Source organism: Microcaecilia unicolor, chromosome 9 (assembly GCF_901765095.1).
Source record: "Microcaecilia unicolor chromosome 9, aMicUni1.1, whole genome shotgun sequence".
In the NCBI taxonomy this organism is placed as follows: Eukaryota; Metazoa; Chordata; class Amphibia; order Gymnophiona; family Siphonopidae; genus Microcaecilia; species Microcaecilia unicolor.
In genome coordinates, this window is record NC_044039.1 from 207788206 (window position 1) to 207808408 (window position 20203).

The following is a 20203-nucleotide window of genomic DNA, read 5'->3' on the forward strand; positions in this document are numbered from 1 at the left end:
AGTGTACATCAGAATAACTGGGCAGGTCGGATGGGCTAATTAATCTCTGTTAGATTTGTTTGTATTGTATCTATGTGAATGTTGTACCTCACTTAGGGCCCCTTTTACTAATGTTAGTGATTCCTGACACAGCAATGCCAACAAAGCCCATTCACTTTGAATGGGTTTCATCGGCATTGCCATGCGGGAATCACTAGAGCGGTTTAGTAAAAGCCGCCCTTAGTATGGTTCAGATAGCTGGGTTATAAATGAATCAATAATGATGATGATGATATGGGTTTTCTTTAATACGTTTTCCCTCAGATTTTATATATGGCGCCCAAAGTTGGGCTTAACAAGTCATTTAACAATCAAAATTTTGGAGCGCCAGCTACCAATTATTTATGTTAATTTGCTGCAATTAGAATTTGCATGTGAATATGGCTGTGCACTTCTGTAATGCAGGGTGCTTAATTCCCATTGAGTGCAACCCAAAAGGAGGTGTGGTTATGGGAGGGACATGGGCGTGTCAGGGGCATTCAAAAAATTGCACATATTCCTATAGAATAATGGCTGTGTGTGCCCAACTTAGGTACAAGCATTTACACCAGTTTTCAGCAGGTGTAAGTCTGGCGGCCATAGTTAGAGTTAAGCAAAGATCCACGTTTAAGCGCTATTGTGTAAAGGGTGTGCGCCATTTGTAGATTAGCGCCGATCTTTTCTGGTGCCCATTTTTTAGTACCATTTATAGAATCCAGCCCTGTGAGCCTTATTATTTGATAACTACAAATACCAAAAGTCCTTTCTTAAAAACCCCGGCAATTCATCTGACAATTACTGGGCACTTTCAGAAGGCCCTCACTGCAAGAGCCATGCCCTACCAATATTATTAGCAATTAGAGAGCTTGGGGAGCAGGGCTAGAGATTGGTTTGTTTGACTCCTGCATCCAAAGTGACGATCTGCTGGCCCTGCAAACCTTTTATCCAACAATCCAGTCCAGGAAGAGTCAACACCAGAGTTTTCAAAACTGAGAACAGGTAGAAACAGTAGAGACTGGAGTTCAGTTTTTCCTTCTTTCAATGGATAGCTATGAAATACTCAGTAAGAATCAGCTGAGAATGTTAACATTCCGCGAACCTTGCAATGTTCCTTCAAGAAAACTGGTCACCATATTTATTGTCTTGTTTCAGGTTTGGATAAGCAGTGACAGCAACAGCAGTGAAGCCGCAGAGCAATGGAGAGACACGATCACTAACCCAGAAAAAGTTGTTATTAAATGGCACAAGCTGAACCCATGTTGAGACTTCAAAGATCAAGTTTCAAATACTTCAGACAACGTTTAATCGTATTATTTGTACAAACGAGCATGGCGATTTAATAGAGTTTAGACAGGCAAAGCGCCTGTAAACAAGAAACTGAAGGCAGCTGTACTAGCCCCCAGTAGATGGAAATGACTCTTTCCCAGAATATGGTCTACGGCTACTAGGTAATGAACTTGTTAACAGCTAAAACCGTCTGAGAGGTGAACAGCAGATATTCCTGGGGGATGCATTAGTATATCTCGTGCTATACTGCAGAATCAGGCCTCTGTCCCGAGCACTCAGAAAGAAGTTCCAAAATGCTTGTCGCTGACTGGTACAAAGGTGAATGTTGTCGTATGGACAGTTCTCTTTTGGAGCTTGTCCTCCACTTGGTTGTTCTGTGAAGAAGCTTAATTTTCCAGCAGAGCGACTCTTGTCTCTTTTGTTTTCCTGGCAACGCTGTGAGATGTTAGTTCCCACTTTACCAGCATGTACTATGTTCATATGTCACATGATGAAATGCACTATTGGTAGAGAAGCATGGCCTGAACATAAAACAATAGAGCTCCGTCCGCTATTATGCTTTCGTTTATTCCTGCCAAACCCAGTTCTAGGCATTGAGCAACAAGGAAGCTGGTGTTCTTTTGCTTGTTATCACATAGATAGCCTTACTCAAATTCAACTTAACCTTTGCACTTTCTGTAGCAGATTTACGATGACATAAAAGTATTTCAGCACTGTCTGTCCCGGGCACCATGTGTTCTGCACAACAGAAATATTTATTCGTATAAATTCCTTTACTAGTGACTTTGTTTTAATATAGTACACTGTATGGCTCAGATTAATTCATGTTTCTCGGTACTGGGTTTGTTACTGAGAATAAATATGTTTGTAATCTTTTTGACATTTGCTGTTTGCCATATGTTATAAGTGTTGGGGGGTATCGCTATCCTGTAGTTTAAGGATATGCTCAAATCTTTCACTTTCCGCCTCACTGAATTCAACATAGACTTGGTTGCTTAAGCAGAGCCTGCCATGTACCAGCACCTTCCCCTTTCCTGCTTCCTTGCGATACACATCACTAGTTGGCCATGCAGTACATCTTCTACTTCAATCTTGTGAGAAAATGTAATTCAAAGTAGATGTTCCATGCAATGTGGAAGCTAAAAAGAGTGAAACCTTTCTTCCCAAGGGAGGTATTCCGCAATTTGGTGCAATCACTTGTATTGAATCATTTGGACTATTGCAACTCCGTCTATGCCGGATGTAAAGCCCAAATTATTAAAAGACTTCAGACAGCTCAAAATACTGCAGCCAGACTCATATTTGGAAAAGCGAAATATGAAAGCGCTAGACCCCTTAGGAAAAAATTACACCGGCTCCCACTAACTGACCGAATTACATTCAAAATCTGCACCCTGGCTCATAAAATCATCCACGGAGAGGCCCCGATTTATATGTCAGACCTTATAGACCTACCAGCAAGAAACACAAAAGGTTCTTCACCTACTTTCTTAAACCTCCATTACCCTAACTGTAAGGGACATAAATACAAAACATTATATGCATCCAGCTTATCCTACATCTGCGCACAACGTTGGAATGCACTGCCGAATGCCTTAAAAACAACACACGATCTGACAGCCTTCTGGAGGTCACTGAAAACTAACTTATTCAACGATACTTATAATAAGAATCCTTCATAAAAGACTCGTCATCACATCTGTATTAGAATTAATCAACATAGAACTCCTAATTTGGTTACTTTAATCATACTGTTATTATTTAATGCTATACTTTATCCTGATACGTATTAATCATTTCTTTACTTCTAATTTTCTTGATATCTTATGTACCTTAATTGAAACAATACCACATTGAGCCTGCAAAGAGGTGGGAAAATGTGGGATACAAATGCAGCAAAATAAATAAATAGGCAGTATGGACCCAGAATATGTTCTATTTTAACTTTCTTCCTAGTTTATCTTTCCAGTCGCTGGTACTTGCCCAGTTAGGAGAACACTCCATACAAAAGAAAAAAAAATTATTTTTAGATGAATGAGTCATTACATATCTGGTTGACATTCAAAACGATTTAACCAGCCAGAAACAAGCCAGTGATTGGTTAAATCACTTGTTCGGGGTTATCTGCTAATTTTCAGGGGCACTTAACCAGTTATTCCCGGCGAAAAGCAGCGGTTTGCGCCTCGGTGTAAAACAGCTATTTTGGGGGCATTCCGGGGTGCAGTTAGAAGTTGTCTGGTTAAGTGCTGTTATTCAGCAGTTAACAGGCCAGGGCACTGCATAAATGGGGCCGCATAAAACACTGACCTATTTGTATGCGGTAACTTATAGCCGCTTAAGTTCTGAATATCGACTTAACCAGCTATTCAGTAGCTGGTTGCGTATAAACCAGATATCCAGTGCCACAACTCGGATGTGGTCTGGCATTGAATATCTGGGAATAACGCCAGTGACGGTCAGCAAAACACTTACCACCACCGGTTGAATATTAACCCCTTATTTCAACACAGAGCCAATGGCAAATTATCTTTTGTAGAATAGACTTAAATGAGCGGTGAATCTATTTGGGTTTTTCACATACCATGACAGTAACGGACCTTGCTGTTCAGCCAGGGTATGATCTCAGTCTCTCAAACTTATTGTTATTACTTGCTATACACTTGCATTGTTCCAAACAGCATTTCTTTCTTGTGTTTGTAGAATAATATATGTATAGGCAACAAATCAAGGTGTGCTTGAACAGTCTTTTAATCAGACTTGAGAATACCCCCCAGTAAACCAGGTCTGTGGTCAAAGTGGAGCAATCCTGATTCACAAAATGTTCATAAATGGGTGTAATAAAGTTGAAAGGTAGATAAAAGAGGGTCGATCAGGAGATGATGCCTTACCATCTTCCAAACTGTCTGGCAGTACAGTGACATACTGCTCACTGGACCACATTGCTAATGCTCCTGACGTGAATTGTTTGTTTTGTGGTTTCACAATATTTGGTTTTCTACAGTAACTTTCATTAAAATGGAATTTCAGTGTACATAGCTTAGCAGTTGTGAAACATTCACACAGCTACCTCTGAATTGGATTGGCTCTCAGCACGTGTCTGGCACCTCTTCTGCAAGAAAGATTTCAAAGAGTTAGAGGAGACCAGGAACATTAAGACTTTTACTGCAGACTGGACTCAGATGTAGGTGTTTAACAAATTATAAAACTTACCCAAGTTAAAGATCTGGTTGGTGCATGACCAGCTTAGAAACTAGCTCTCACCCGAGTTTGCAAACTGGTATGCTGACGTGAGTAGAAAATGCGTCCTCATGAAGGAAAAGTACACAGATTTCTAGCCTCCAAAATCTGGAGGTATTCAAGAAATAATGCTCCAGGGTAAACCTCCATAGCAGAGAGGTAAATATCCTGTGAACCGGCATTTGCCAGTTAGAATACTAAGAGGGGCATTTTCGAAAGAGACGTCCATGTTTTGATATGGACGTCCTCTCAAAAGCCCCGATCTAGGGGCAGGGAAACCCGTATTTTCAAAACAAGATGGACGTCCATCTTTTGTTTCGAAAATACCGTCAGGGACGTCCAAATCCTTAAATTTGGTCGGCCCTAGATTTGGTCATCCCTAGACTTGGTCGTTTCTGATTTTTGGCGATAATCTAAACCAAGGACATCCATCTCAGAAACGACCAAATGCAAGCCATTTGGTTGTGGGAGGAGCCAGCATTTCTAGTGCACTGGTCCCCCTGACATGCCAGGACACCAACCGGGCACCCTAGGGGGCACTGCAGTGGACTTCATAAATTGCTCCCAGGTACATTGCTCCCTTACCTTGTGTGCTGAGTCCCCCAAATCCCACTACTCCCAACTGTACACTACTACCATAGACCTTATGGGTGAAGGGGGGCACCTAGATGTGGGCACAGTGGGTTTGTGGTGGGTTATGGAGGGCTTGCTGTTTCCTCCACAAACGTAACAGGTGGGGGGAAATGGGCCTGGGTCCGCCTGCCTGAAGTGCACTGCACCCACTAAAACTGCTCCAGAGACCTGCATACTGCTGTGATACACCTGAGTATGACATCTGAGGCTGGCACAAAATATTTTTAAAGATATTTTTAGAGGGTGGGAGGGGGTTAGTGACCACTGGGGAAGTAAGGGGTGGTCATCTGGTCATTTCGGGCACCGTTTTGTGCCTTGGTCGTAAGAAAAACACAACCAGGTAAAGTTCAAGTGTTCGTCATGGACGTCCTTGTTTCTTTCTATTATGGGTCGAGGACATCCAAGTGTTAGGCACGCCCATGTCCCGCCTTCGCTACGCCTCCAATACGCCCCCTTGAACTTTGGCCGTCCCTGCGATGGAAAGCAGTTGGGGACGTCCAAAATCGGCTTTCGATTATACCGATTTGGATGACCCTGTGAGAAGGGCGCCTATCTTCCCATTTATGTCGAAAGATGGGCGTCCTTCTCTTTCAAAAATGAGCGCGTAAGACATTTCGGGGATGAGGGCATGATCTATACATGGGCTTGATCTGGTGTGGTATTTATTTATTTTATTGTATTTGTATCCCACATTTTCCCACCTTTTTGCGGGCTCAGTCTAATTACAATTGTTTGTCTACCTCATTGGTGCTTTGCTGTGGTTCTGTTGCAAATGTCTTGATAAGAGTGAGTTCTCTCATCCACTAGAACTTGACCTTTATAGGAGACCACTTGAAAGTTTGTACAGATCCATTTTAATGATATTTCTCACTTAAAAGTGCCCTGAAAATGGCAAGGACAAATGAAGATCAAGTATGTATATGTAGTATCACATTATACCTTATGATGAGTTTATCTTGTTGGGCAGACTGGATGCACCATACAGGTCTTTATCTGCCATAATCTACTATGTTAATATTTTAAAAAAAATTAAAACTAGACCATGGGATAAACAAACAAACGGCCAAAGTGTAGGCCATCACCTGGCTTCCCAAGAACTCTGCCAGTTAAAGCAGGGGTTCTTAACCCTTTTTGGTTCCCACACCTCTTTAACCGATCAATGAAACCCTTGCATCCTCTTCCTAAACCACATATCCACTAGTGACTACTGACAGCTTCATATGTCACTAACTGCTACTAAAAATAACTGTCCTCATAACTGCCTTCACTCTGTTTAGAAAGCGTCAATAAATTGCCCGATTTCAATACCCTTCGTCGCACCCCATTTGACCTCTTCCCAAACCTCCTTAGGGGTGCAAGCACCACTGGCTAAGAACCCCTGGTTTACAGAATGCAGGTTTGTGCAGTGAAAGTTAAAACCTGTTCAGGTTTAACCTGTCTATTTAGTTCTGAAGCAATAAATATAGTCTCTGACCCATCATTCCTGTTTTCTGTTTATATTCTTACACAAAGAAAAAAAGGTGCGTACATACTGAACACATGGTAACACTCAAAAGTGGCTGAATTAGCACAGGTTGAAAACTTGTGAGCAAAAGCACTGGTCATTAAGTCCTCAACCCTGGATGCTGTACACCTACCTGCTCTCTTTCTTAACATTTATAATTGGTGGAGATGAAAACGGTAATGGAATTCAAACATGCGTGGGATAAACACAAAGGAATCCTGTTTAGAAGGAATGGTTCCATGGAATCTTAGCGGAGACTGGGTGGTGACGCCGGTAACTGGGAAACAAAATAGGAGCTGGGCAGACTTCTACGGTCTACGCCCTGATCGTGACTGAATAGATAGGGATGGGCTGCAGTGTAAATTTTAAGGGACTTCGACGTTAGCTTCAGAACTTAGTACAATAACAGTACTGGGCAGACTTCTACGGTCTGTGCCCTGAGAAAGGCAAGGACAAATCAAACTCGGGTATACATATAAAGTATCACATACCATGTAAAATGAGTTTATCTTGATGGGCAGACTGGATGGACCGTACAGATCTTTATCTGCCGTCATTTACTATGTTACTAATTCAATTACTTAGAAAAATGTTTTAAAATCCTTTCAAAAGTGACAATACATGTTACATTCATGCATCTTATCTTGAATCAGAGATGGGTATCCTACCTACAAGATCTGAAGGAGTCTCCTTAGGAAATAATATCTATCTTTATACACCCACAAACATATTTTTATGAATTAGATTGTGCTATTTCCCTCAGTGGTGCTCAGCACCCCTTACCTCTGCAGATTGCTTAGCTGGGTAGCTTGTGAAATCCTCATGTTTTCGAGTCTCGATACCTCCAAGATGGACTCTCAGTGCTGCCGATTCAACTGGTGGAGATTGCCCTAGTCATAACAGTCATCACCCCTTCATAGACCTTAGTATACCACCTCTATAGGATCCTTGGCAACACAGCACAAAATGCCCCTTATGTATCCCATTTTATATCTTTATTAACAAAAAAAATATCTACATTTAAAATCCACCCATTCCTAATAATCCTTGACCTCAGTGGAGCAACAAATTAAAGGCATATAACTATAAACTTTAGACACAAACGTACAAGAGGAAATTTAATACATGATGCCCAAAGTTAGGCACCAGGATGATCTGGCATTTTGCACCTGCCAAATGCTGGTATAAATGCTCTTGCCCAAATGATGGGGGATGGAACTTGATATACTGCCTGTCTGAGGTTTTTGCAACTATATTCAAAGTGGTTTACATATATTCAGGTACTTATTGTACCTGGGGCAATGGAGGATTAAGTGACTTGCTCAGAGTCACAAGGAGTTGCAGTGGGAATTGAACCCAGTTCCCCAGGATCAAGGTCCATTGCACTAACCACTAGGCCACTCCTCCACTAGCAACATTCCATGTAGAATCTCTTTGGGATTCTGGAATCTTGCTATTCTTTGGCGTTCTAAATGGAATGTTGCTACTCTTTGAGATTGTGCATGGAATCTTGTTAATGGGACTTGATATACTGCCTTTCTGTGGTTTTTGCAACTGTATTCAAAGTGGTTTACATAGTATATACAGGTTCTTATTTGTACTGGGGCAACGGAGGGTTAAGTGACTTGCCAGGGTCATAAAGACCTGCCCCTGACTTTGGGCAACTTATACAAAATCCAGTGAACAATTTACAAGATCTTATTGTTAAGCTGGAACCCTACAAACTTCCCCATGAATCAGAAAAATTGGAAATGTCTGAAATATTTCAAAAGTTCAAAGGGCTTCTACCTATGACTATCTTCAGTTTTACAGTTAAAAAAAAAAAACCAGCATTGTGAAAAAGGTCCTCCTTCGCTTTTTTTTTTTTTTGCAAAAGGTAAATAGGTCTTTTAATCTCCTTGTTTCACCTGAAGTGCCTACTAAAGAAAACGATTTCACCCTTGTTTCAGTAAGATGGACAAGGGGGGGAGGGGGAAAGCTTTAACAGGGGAACACAACTTAGCTGGAAGAATGCATGCCTCTAGAGCAGTGCTTCTCAGTCTTTGGGGTACACTCAGCCAGTCAGGTTTTCAGGATATCCACAAAGAAATATGCACACTACCAAACAAGCAGTGCATGCAAATCTATCTCATGCATATTCATTGTGGATATCCTGAAAACCTGAGTGGATGGGTGTGCCCCAAGGTCTGAGTTGAGAACCTCTGCTCTAGAGTACTGTTAAATACTGGAGGCCTTCCACTTGGAAAGCCTTCAACACTACTGTGAGGAATTTAAACTTAACCTGCCCACAGCTTCCTAAGGCAGAATGCGAGCATGGTATCTATATCCAGTGATAATGCAGGCAGTCATATTCAGTCATTCATCCTATAGTTTATTGCATTCTGTGATGTCTTTGTAGGATTGTGTGTCTCAATTGTGCAAGCTGTTCATATCCTACCAAGGCGCTGTTCTTTTCTTTTCTATCCATTTCATTTATAAGTTCTGCATTTCTGGGCAGCGCACTGACCTCTGGACCCTGGGCGGGGGGTTGTGGCATTCTTTGGCATTCCTTGATGGGGTGGGATGTTGGTGGCAGCACTCCTAAGCACTTCATGGGCGGCACAGGCTATGCTGGTTTGGACCTGCCAAGGAGCAGGGTCTCCAACACGCATGCACGCAAGGGCAGTGCCTTTGTAGTCCTGTGGACAGGAGTTGGGCTGTGATGCTCCTTGCTGATGTCAGGCCCTCCCGGTCTATTTCAGGGCAACAGGGCCTGCAACTGACTGCCTTCGCCTTTGCTGCCTTGCTCGCATGCTGCTTGCCTATATCCAGCTTCAGCCGTCCGGCTGCAGCTCCAGCCCTGCCTAGCTCCATCCAAACCTGTCTCCAGCTCCAGCCAAGTCCGCCTTGCCTCAGTTCCAGCCTATGTTCCCGCCTGGCTTCAATTCCTGCCAAGGTTCCAGCCGTACCACAGTTCCTGCCGTGCCTGGCCAGGGGACTTGTCTACCGCAGTCAGGATCCGGCTGCAGCCCAAGGGCTCACCTGCCCTGTGTGCAAGACAATTTCATTCATTCATTTTAGTTACTTACAGTGTAGTGTGACAACTGTATGTAGTTTGAACATGCATGCATAAACATTTATGCTCAGAAAGATGTGACCTTTCCCATGAAATTCCCAAACCTGGATATTACAGATCGCCAGGTGTGTGTGTTGGGGGGGGGGGGGGGGGGATTTTTACAACAAAGAACCAAAGAACCTATACAAGAAATCCAAAAAGGCACCTATTTTATAAAGGCATTTTGGAGGCATGTTCCTGTCATGGGCAATTTCTCCATGACAGGAATGAACTTTACTCCCATCTATTGCTAACACACTCTGAAGTACTTGCATTGTACCAAAGAGAGCTTCTTTCTGGAGTTTATAAAATTTAATTTTTACAGACAACTTATCCAGAGCTTATTACAACTGGAAGAAACATGGTTGAGGGGAAGATATGATAGAGATGTTTAAATACCTCTGTGGCAGAAATGCACAGGAGGTGGGTCTGTTTCAATTGAAATGAATAAGGGAGATAGGATGAGGGTGAAAGGGGATAGACTCACTTCTTCACAGAAAGGGTGGTGAATTCGTGGAACGGCCTCCCCGTACAGGCAGTGGAGACAAAACCTTGTATCTGAATTCAAGAAAGCTCGGGACAAGTACATAGGATCTCTAGAGCAGAGGAAGGGATAGTAGAGGGCATGTACGGGCAGGCTGGATAGGGCATATGGTCTTTATCTGCCTTCATTTTTCTGTTTCTACGCCCATACCTTAACCACATTTTCAAATTATGCTTCTTACACGGATATTCTGTTTCATTAAAAAAAAAATTGTACCTCAAGTGTAACAAAAACTCCTTAGGATACATGGCCCCACATGGCCTATATAAAGAGAGGAATTAAAACAAAATGCAACAGGCTTTCAGCATCCTAAGCCAGAACCAAAGTAGCCAGAGGGGTCGGTTTCCGACCCAATTGGGCTGGTTTTTAAGCGAGGATGCGGGAAAATTTTGAAGGCTGTGGGAAATTGGGCTTCTTTTTTGCTGCAGCTGTGTGGGTTTGGGCGCTTTTTCCGGGGCTTCTATTGGTCCAATTTGGTCCAATAGAAGCTTTTCCGGGGCTTCTATTGGTCCAATTTGGTCCAATAGAAGCTTTTCCGGGGCGGGGTTGACATCGGGGCGGGGTTAATGACGTCAGAGGTGACTTCAGGGGCAGGGTTAACGACATCAGAGGTGACGCCAGGGGCAAGGTCGATGACGGAGGCGGGGTCGATGATGTTGGAGGTGGGGTTTGACTTTGGGCGGGTTTAGGGCTGATTTTGGGTGGGGAAAATTTTTCCCATCTGGCAACCCTGGCCAGAACCTCTCATACTGGCATTCAGCTTTTGGCGCCTGGTTAACACGATCCTTCCCACTGCAACAGTACAGTGTTTCACTCATAATTAGCACACTGTAAGGTGTAATAGCTGACCTGAATCATTCTAGGGATTATCCAGGGACAGGGAAAGAAAGAAGCCGAGAAGGTGAAAAGTTGGGCGATGTGTACAATTGCTTATACTCACAATAATTCAATCATACCACGGGTGAGGGGAAAAAGGGCAGATTTGTTTCTGACAGTTCTGCATTAGGATAGGATAAAGGAAAGGTTACAACAATCTTACTGTCATGTGCAAGTTTTATGCCCGTAAAGAATTAAAAGAGACCCTCTCCACAACTATTTTGTTCCCGTGTGGCTGTGGTAACTGTGTGTGTAGTAAGTAGTTGCCAGCTGATTAATTCTTCTCTCTGCACACCTGCCGGTTGGCTCCATCTTTCATAGCTCAACAGGTCTCAGCCAGCTTTTTAACTAAGGTGCACTGAAAAAATGGCCTGCGCTGTTATAGGCACATGTATTGGACGCGCGCAGGTCCATTTTTCAGCGCGCCTTGAACTCAAAGGGGAGGGGTGCCTGGAACTCGGAGGAGAGGGGGGAGGGAAGGAGGTAGGGGGGAATGGAACTCGGAGGAGAGGGGGGCTGGAACTCGGAGGAGAGAGAGAGGGAGGGAGGGAGGGATGGAGGGGGGATGACCCTGGACCTCAGAGGGAGGGATGGAGAGGGGACCCTGGAACTAGGAGGGAGGAGTGAGGGGCCCCTGACACACACTCTGATTTTCACACACACACTCTCTCTCTCATGGACACACTCGCACCCAGTCTCACTCTCTCTCTGTTGCACACACACACTCGCACATTCACTCTCTCTCACACAGTCAATCTCACACACACTCTCTCAAACATACACACTCCGAGGAAAACCTTGCTAGCACCCGTTTCATTTCTGTCGGAAACGGGCCACTTTTACTAGTGTTTCTATGTTTCACCACAAACTGAACCGGGATGTGGCGGCCTTGTTGGTCAGTACATAAGTACATAAGTGATGCCACACTGGGAAAAGACCAAGGGTCCATCGAGCCCAGCATCCTATCCACGACAGCGGCCAATCAAGGCCAAGGGCACCTGGCGAGCTTCCCAAACGTACAAATATTCTATACATGTTATTCCTGGAATTGTGGATTTTTCCCAAGTCCATTTAGTAGTGGTACCTAACTATATGATGTTTATTTGTTATTTTTGGGAAGAATATATGAAATTCAAGAGACAGAATGGGGTTTTACTATAGCTCAGATCATTAGAGTCCTTTGTTGTGAAAGAGAGGACTTCAAGTGTCTTCTAGGCTCTAAGTCAGGGGTGGGCAACCTCAGTTCTCGAGGGCTGCAACCCAGTCAGATTTTCGCCAATGAATATGCATGTGATCTATTTACATGCACTGCCTCCGTTATATGCAAACATATTTCATGCATATTCATTGGGGAAATCCTGAAAACCGACTGGGTTGCTGCCCTTGAGAGCTGAGGTTACTCACCCCAGCTCTAAGTGAATCAAGGTTTTTTTTGCTTCTCTATTTATGCATTGTTTAAAGGGCCACTGGCCTTTCTGTGAGTCCGAGAGCCCTTCACAGATTCCAGATCAACATCAGCACCCTTTCTTAAAGTAACTTTCATTAAATTTTTATTTTAAAGCTCACATTGCAAAAAGGCCGTGAACCATTATCTTTGGATTCATTATACGCTGGTCAATCCTAACCTGCAGAGAATCCAGTTTTCTCCATATCAACATAGCTGCTAAAGCTCTTTATTTTCTCATGCATGTTGGCCTTTCAGTGTGCTGGTCTACTCCTTTCTCTTCCTCTTTTCCTCCTGCACTTGCCGCCTTTCCTGTTATGCACCATGAGCAAATTTTCCAGTCTCGTATGTGATTACTTACAACAAGCATCCAAGAAACCCAATGTAATGTTTTGTAACTTCAGTTGAAACTCCGTGCCTGCTAATTAATGTTGCCAGCTATTGTATGTACAGTTTCGGAGGACACACCATTGAATCTCTTTCAGAATAGTCTATAGCCTTTTCTCACACTGAAAGAGGGAAACCTTTTCTTCTGTTGGGCTTCCTGTTGGCAGTACTACTGGGTCTACCAAAGGGTGTGTAGTATTGACACATTACGCAGTCTCATACCTTTGATGCCAGGTCTTTGTTTAATCAGGGCGTGGAAGGAACTGACCAGCCAGAACCTGAAGCCAAATGTTAATGATGACATCACTGGGCAAACCCGGATACATGCACAGGTGTATGCTGCGACCTTATGACTGTCAATATAACCAGCTAGAAGAGCACAGGGTGAACTCATGCAACTCCAGAAGTTATCATATCAACAACCAAAATGTGTTGTAATCATGATAGCAACAAGAATAATAGTAACCTGTTAAAAAATATTGGGGGGGGGGGGGGGGGGGTAGGGGCTTTGTCAGAAGGGAGCTTGGTGCTATATTACAGCACTCTCTATCCATGTTTAATCTTACCAGGGAACTTTTTCTCAGACGCTGAGATGAACTGGGCCAGATTGTACTCAGTTGTGTTGGACCTATAATCCTGCCACTCTTGAGGAGAGCTTGTCTTTTTGTTTGCTTAGCTCCCCCCCCCCCCCCCCCCCCATGGTTCTTAAGCTGAATTTGGTTAATATATTTTCCTAGAGTCCCAGGTCCTCCAATTATTGGGGTTTTTTTTAAATTGTTGAGGCTGTAAGTAACTCATGGACCACAAGATGAAAGGAACAATATCCCTCCCCTCAAAAAACAAAACAAAATAAATTATTCTGCAGGACAGATTTGATCCAGGGTCAGGAAACGCATGGAATGTTTGAAAAATTACTCCACGGACCACAGTTTGGGGACCCCTGCTTCAAAGATAGCCAGTGCAAGTAGAAATTAAGAAACTAGTGGTGTTTTAACAAACCACCTTGAATTTGTCAATAGATACCATTTGAACCTTGCTTAAACTTTCATTCAGCAAACTGACAGTGAATTACAATAATCTAGCCTGGAAAGTAACAAACCATAGAATATTATGGAAAAGCATCTTTAGTTAGAAGATATCGAATTCTGGCTAGCTGAAAAAAGCTGACAGCAACTGCTTTCATATGGTGCTCCAAGGCTAATAATGAAAATAATATAACACTTAGAGGCAGATGCATCAACCAAACGTAAAAAAATCTAAAACGTAAAAGTCCTTAACGAATTTGAAAAAACAAGTTGCGCATGTTTGGTGCAGTATTCTAAAGTACAATGCATGAAACTGGTGTAATCCCCGTTGGTAATCAGCCCCTAAAGCATGCGCAGAGCAGCCAAGCCTTATGCTGGATGCTCTGCGCATGCCACAAATATCAAAACAACAACAAAAAAACCAAAACAGAAACACGTGTGTTTCGGGAGGGGGCAAAGGCGCTCGTCAGGAGCATCCTGTATGGACGGCCTTGCCCCTCCCCCCCCCACCGCCCGAGGTCGCCGCTGCTCCCCGCTTACCCCTGCAGCATAGAAATCCAAACTTTTTTATTTATTGCTCTTGTATCCCACATTTTCCCACCTCTTTGCAGGCTCAATGTGGCTTACAAAAAAACTGTCATGGCATCACCATTACAGGGTACAGAGATACATTAGGAGATATAAAGGTATCAGTAATAAGAAGGCTAACAGTCAATCTGTTCAATTAGTTATAGAAAGAAAACGATCAAAGTAAGAGGGAGTGTTGATGTGTTGTAGCTGTTAAGGATTTTCATGATAGGCTTTAGTGAAGAGATATGTTTGCTGCTTTTCTGGCATTTTCAATGGAACATGTGTAATAGGACAGCTTTGCTGAAATGATGAGCTTATTGTAAAGGTGATGGTGATTTCTAAATGAAATTATATCTGCTTTGAATCACCTCTTCAGCCATTTCCATTCCAATGTGAAATCCCTGGAAGTGTGGGGCAGAGGAGGAAGAGTAAAGCATTGGAATGGGAAGAGCACGCACTCTTTGTGTGCCCCTTGGCATGCATCAATGTTGATCTTTGTCGTAGGCAGCCCATTCTGCTCTTGGCCACTGACTGTGATAAAGAAGAGTTCTCAACTCAATCCTCGCTCGGGTCACACCAGCCAGTCAGGTTTTCAGGACATCCACAATGAATATGCATGAGATAAATTTTCACAGAATGAAGGTAGGGTATGCAAATTTATCTCCTGCATATAGACTTTTAATTGGCTTCCTTGGCATTGCTCCATGGGAACTGCTAAATGTGGCTTGAAAAAGGAGGCCCTAAATCATTTGCAACAGAATCGGACATCAATGGAGACCATTGGTGACAGTCTTCGAAAAGTGAAGCACCGTCATGAAGAAGTTGTTGTCTCACCCCCTTCGCCATTAGCTGCTTCAGGGAACCCAAATGACTAGAACTTTTCATTCCATTTATAGCACAGCAAACTATGGCAAAACACGGGACCTGTTACCTGTTCAAAGATCAGTTCCAAAATTGCTTCTATATGAATCCGTAAAACGTTATTCATGGTAAATTGCTTTTATATATATATCTATCTATATATATAAAAGGCAACCCCAACGTTCTGAAGCCTCCATGGAAGTTGAGGCACCCGAGATATCCGGTGTGCCCTGCAGTGTATGCACCACCCTCGCGTCAAAACGTCATGTCGCGTCAAAATGTCATGACGTCGAGGGTGGAGCTATTGACACTCGAGGGCCGAAACGGCCCACAGCGAACAAGGCAAGTAGCTTCGAGGGACGGAGGGAGGGGGCCCCTTGCTAGCGCCCGTTTCATTCTGCTCAGAAACGGCCATTTTTTTCCTAGTATATATATATATATATATATGGGAATTAACACATTTTTGAAGTGTGCAATGATTGAAAATTGAAGAGGCTAAAACTTAGGGTTATTTACCCATGCTGGTCTCTTCTGACTTTTCTAAGCACACTTAGAACTCAGCACTCTGTATCCTATTGTGTGTTTTGTTCTGTTCTGTTGCATTTTCTGTGGTGTATCGTTATGATTTAATAAACTTATTATATATATAAAAAAAAATAATATTATATGCTGATAAATTGGTTTTGCTGTGGGTTTTGTTAATTTATGTAAAACACATAAGGCTCTGCAGAGCACATACTTTGAGACCCAGCAGGAGGAGGTGCATCATCAGCTCCAATCGGGGACTGAGAGAAGGAGAGAGAAAATGGAGGCAGCCATGCAGAGCCAAAATCTAGAACATGCCACTTAGGTGGCCCAAAGGAACACCTCCTGCCAGGCCAAAAAAAAAACGGAGCATGCCACTGAGACAATGGCACCAGATAAGGCCAAGGTACTGGGTTGATGTTCAAACTCATTATCTATTGATACACTGCACATCAAGATCATCATCTAGGTGGCTTACAATGCACAATAAAATAGAAGATAAAAAAATTAAAGACATTTACAATTTCCAACAGAGGAGAGGACAGAGTAGGAACAGCAATGGACTTGCTACTTATCTGACAAGGCGAGTGGCCGATGGTGGTTGGGTGGGGTCTTTGTCATAATATTTTAAGTGTAGGGTTGTAACTGTATTGAACAATGTTGATAAAGCTGCAGCCTACTGTTTACTGTTGTGAATTAGGTTAGGCAGTGCTGAAGATTAAATAATAGGAACCCCCACCCCCCCAGCTCATATTTTTTAATCTTCAGCACTGCCTAACCTAATTCACAACAGTAAACAATAGGCTGCAGCTTTATCAACATTGTTCAATACAGTTACAACCCTACACTTAAAATATTATGACAAAGACCCCACCCAACCACCATCGGCCACTCGCCTTGTCAGATAAGTAGCAAGTCCATTGCTGTTCCTACTCTGTCCTCTCCTCTGTTGGAAATTGTAAATGTCTTTAATTAATATAACACTTATGCTAATATGAGCTGGGGGGGGGGGTCCTATTAGCATAAGGTGTGAACAGTAAGGATGGGAGGAGGAGGAGGAGGGTAAAATAAGTGGTAAGTCTTTCCCACCTCCAATGATTAGTGAACAAATGAGACCATTGTTTCCAAAGAATAGTGAAACTGGAGAGAGTACAGGGACTCAGCACAAATCTGCTGAACTGACTTTTGTCATGAAAGGGAACCTCCAGGAAGGCAGCCAGGGACACAGGGGTAAATTATCCATTGTGCCTTTCAAATGTTAATTTCCTTGTCTTTTACTTTCTTCATTATTGACTGTCATGTTATGATAAAAGGGTTACCAGAGAAGAAAGACATGTTTGATGTGGTGAATTTCCTCAGGATGTGTGTATGTGCTCCCTAGAATTTCACATTCAGGAACTTTCTTTCTCCTGTCTTCTTCCTTCACAGGGACTAGAGCCCTCATGATCAAAAGCAAACTCCGGCGCTAGAGGCTGTTAAAACCATACTAGCGCCGGAGTTTGCTGCCGACCCATGATCAGAGCCCTCGAGCGCCTGAAACAACGCACTCGAGGGCTCTTAGCGCAAGTAGCATGCAAATGCATGCTAAACAGGGTTTCGAGCGCAATTAGCTTGCAAATGCATGCTAATCAGCGCTTAACGCATTCATCCCCAATGATCAGCGGCCAGCGTGCCAAAGATTGGGTTGCTGGCCGCGGCAAAATCAACGCCAACTCTGAGCTGGCGTTAGACTTTGCGAATCATTGGGGAGGAATGGTGAGCCCTGTCTAGCATGCAGTTGCATGCTGGCAGGCCCCCGTTCCCCCCCAAAGCAAACAGGGGACTGGAGGTCTGGTGGACCTCCGGTCCTCCCAATGATCCGACCCCCTCCATGCCCAGGGAGGGCTGGAGATCCGGTGGGTCTCCAGCCCCCCCCCCCGAACCCCCATAAATCGTGGAGGCCGCCTCCGGCCAAACGCTATCCCACCCTCCCTCCCACTCAGCGACGGGGGGGGGGGGGGCTGGAGGTTCGGTGGGTCTCCAGCCCCACAAACCCCCAGAAATCGTTGTGGCCGCCACCCTGTTATCCATCGACGGAGGGGGGGGGGGCTGGAGGTCCGGTGGACCTCCAGCCCACCCCACTCCTCCCCCCCAACGTTCTGAATCCCTGGTGGTCCGTGGTCACCCACCCTCCCTCCCTCCTGGCCCCCTACCTTTTGTTGGAGGAGGGACGCAGCCTGCCTGCCTCCTCTTCCTGTTGACGCCGCTGCAAAATGGCGGCGCCCAGCCCCCGCCCATTGCATCCTGCATTGCATGTTATGATAAAAGGGTTACCAGAGGAGAAAGACATGTTTGATGTGGTGAATTTCCTCAGGATGTGTGTGTGTGCTCCCTAGACTTTCACATTCAGGAACTTTCTTTCTCCTGTCTTCTTCCTTCACAGGGACTAGGGGATGTCCTCTGCCCTTCAAAGCACCACTCTTAAAAAGTCTGGGTATGTGGTCCTCAGACAGAATTATGGGTCCATGCAGCAAGCCTCACAGCAGAGCTATGAACCAATGCCCGAGTGCTCAGCTTCCACGGCGAGATTAATAAGAAAATATTCTGCAGTGATGCCATAAGCTAATGCGATACAAACTCTACGACATGTGCAGGTCTTGCACACTAATCAGGAAAAGCCTGCTCAGCACACGTGTACAAAGTACAGAGTTGCACGGGGACAGAAATCTTACCCATCCCTGCCTGTCCCTGCTGGAATCGTACCCGTTCCCGCGAGAATTTAACTTGTCCCAACCCGTCCCCACCCATCCCCGCAAGAATTTAATGGTACATAAAAGAAAATTTCAGTCAGCTCTCTCAGTCTGTCTCTGGATTTGAGCCACAGCACTGCAAGCAAGGAAAGAATGGAAGTTGGAACGCTCTGGTGCGCACATGTAAGATTTGTCTCTGATTCACTGACATTGTGTGCTGAGAGGTCGCCACATGCACGCGCCAGTAGGTCAGGTGACATCTGATGCTCATGACTGTGCCAGAGATGAGGTCTGTGCATCAGCCCGGGAGCAAAGAGGATTAATAGTAACATAGTAAGTGACGGCAAATAAAAGCCTGAACAGCCCATCCAGTCTGCCCAATAGTCACACTCATCAATTAATGATTAAATTGAAGCTGAACATGTCCAAGACCGATCTCCTCATCTTTCCACCTAAGCCCACTTCTCCTCTTCCCCCACTCTCTATCTCAGTTGATGGCACCCTCATCCTCCCTGTCTCATCTGCCCGCAACCTCGGGGTCATCTTCGATTCCTCCCTCTCCTTCTCTGCGCATATCCAGCAGACTGCCAAAACCTGTCGCTTCTTCCTTTTCAACATCAACAAAATTTGCCCTTTCCTCACTGAGCACACCACCCGAACTCTCATCCACGCTCTCATTACCTCTCGCCTCGACTACTGCAACTTGCTCCTCACTGGCCTCCCACTCAGCCATCTATCCCCCCTTCAATCCATTCAGAACTCTGCCGCACGTCTTATATTCCACCAGAACCGATGTACTCATATCACCCCTCTCCTCAAGTCACTCCACTGGCTTCCGATCAGATACCGCATCCAATTCAAGCTTCTCCTCCTTACTTACAAGTGCACCCGGTCTGCTGCTCCTCACTACCTCTTTACCCTCATCTCCTCCTACGTTCCTGCCCGTAACCTCCGCTCACACGACAAATCCCTCCTCTCAGTACCCTTCTCCACCATTGCCAACTCCAGGCTCCGCTCATTTTGCCTTGCCTCACCCTATGCTTGGAACAATCTTCCTGAATCCCTATGCCAAGCCCCCTCCCTACCCATCTTCAAATCCTTGCTTAAAGCTTACCTCTTCAATGCTGCATTCGGAACCTAACCTTTCGAACATATAGGTTGCCCCAATCTGTCTGACCTTTCAGATTATCTGTACATTTGTCTTTTAGATTGTAAGCTCTTCGAGCAGGGACTGTCCTTCCATGTTAAATTGTACAGCGCTGCGTAACCCTAGTAGCGCTTTAGAAATGTTAAGTAGTAGTAAATCAACAAGTGTGATATTATATACTTGATTATGGTCTTTCATTAGTGTTTGTGGGACACAGACCATAGAAGTCTGTCTGGCCCTATCCTTATGTTCCAATTGCTGGAGTTGCCGTTGAAGCCCACTCCAGTCTCTCCATCTTCCCCTTTGTGAGACACAGACCATA

General features: G+C 44.3%; 1 protein-coding gene across 1 annotated transcript in view; it reads left to right on the forward strand.

The window, feature by feature from the left end:
* The window catches only part of LOC115477108 (tandem C2 domains nuclear protein-like), a 57536-nt gene extending 55356 nt beyond the window's left edge, over positions 1-2180 (forward strand). The window contains exon 7 of the mRNA XM_030213722.1: positions 1171-2180. Coding sequence (XP_030069582.1) covers positions 1171-1281 — 111 coding nt within the window. The 3' untranslated portion in view covers positions 1282-2180. The remainder of the gene's footprint in view (positions 1-1170) is intronic.
* Positions 2181-20203: the final 18023 nt, after the last annotated feature.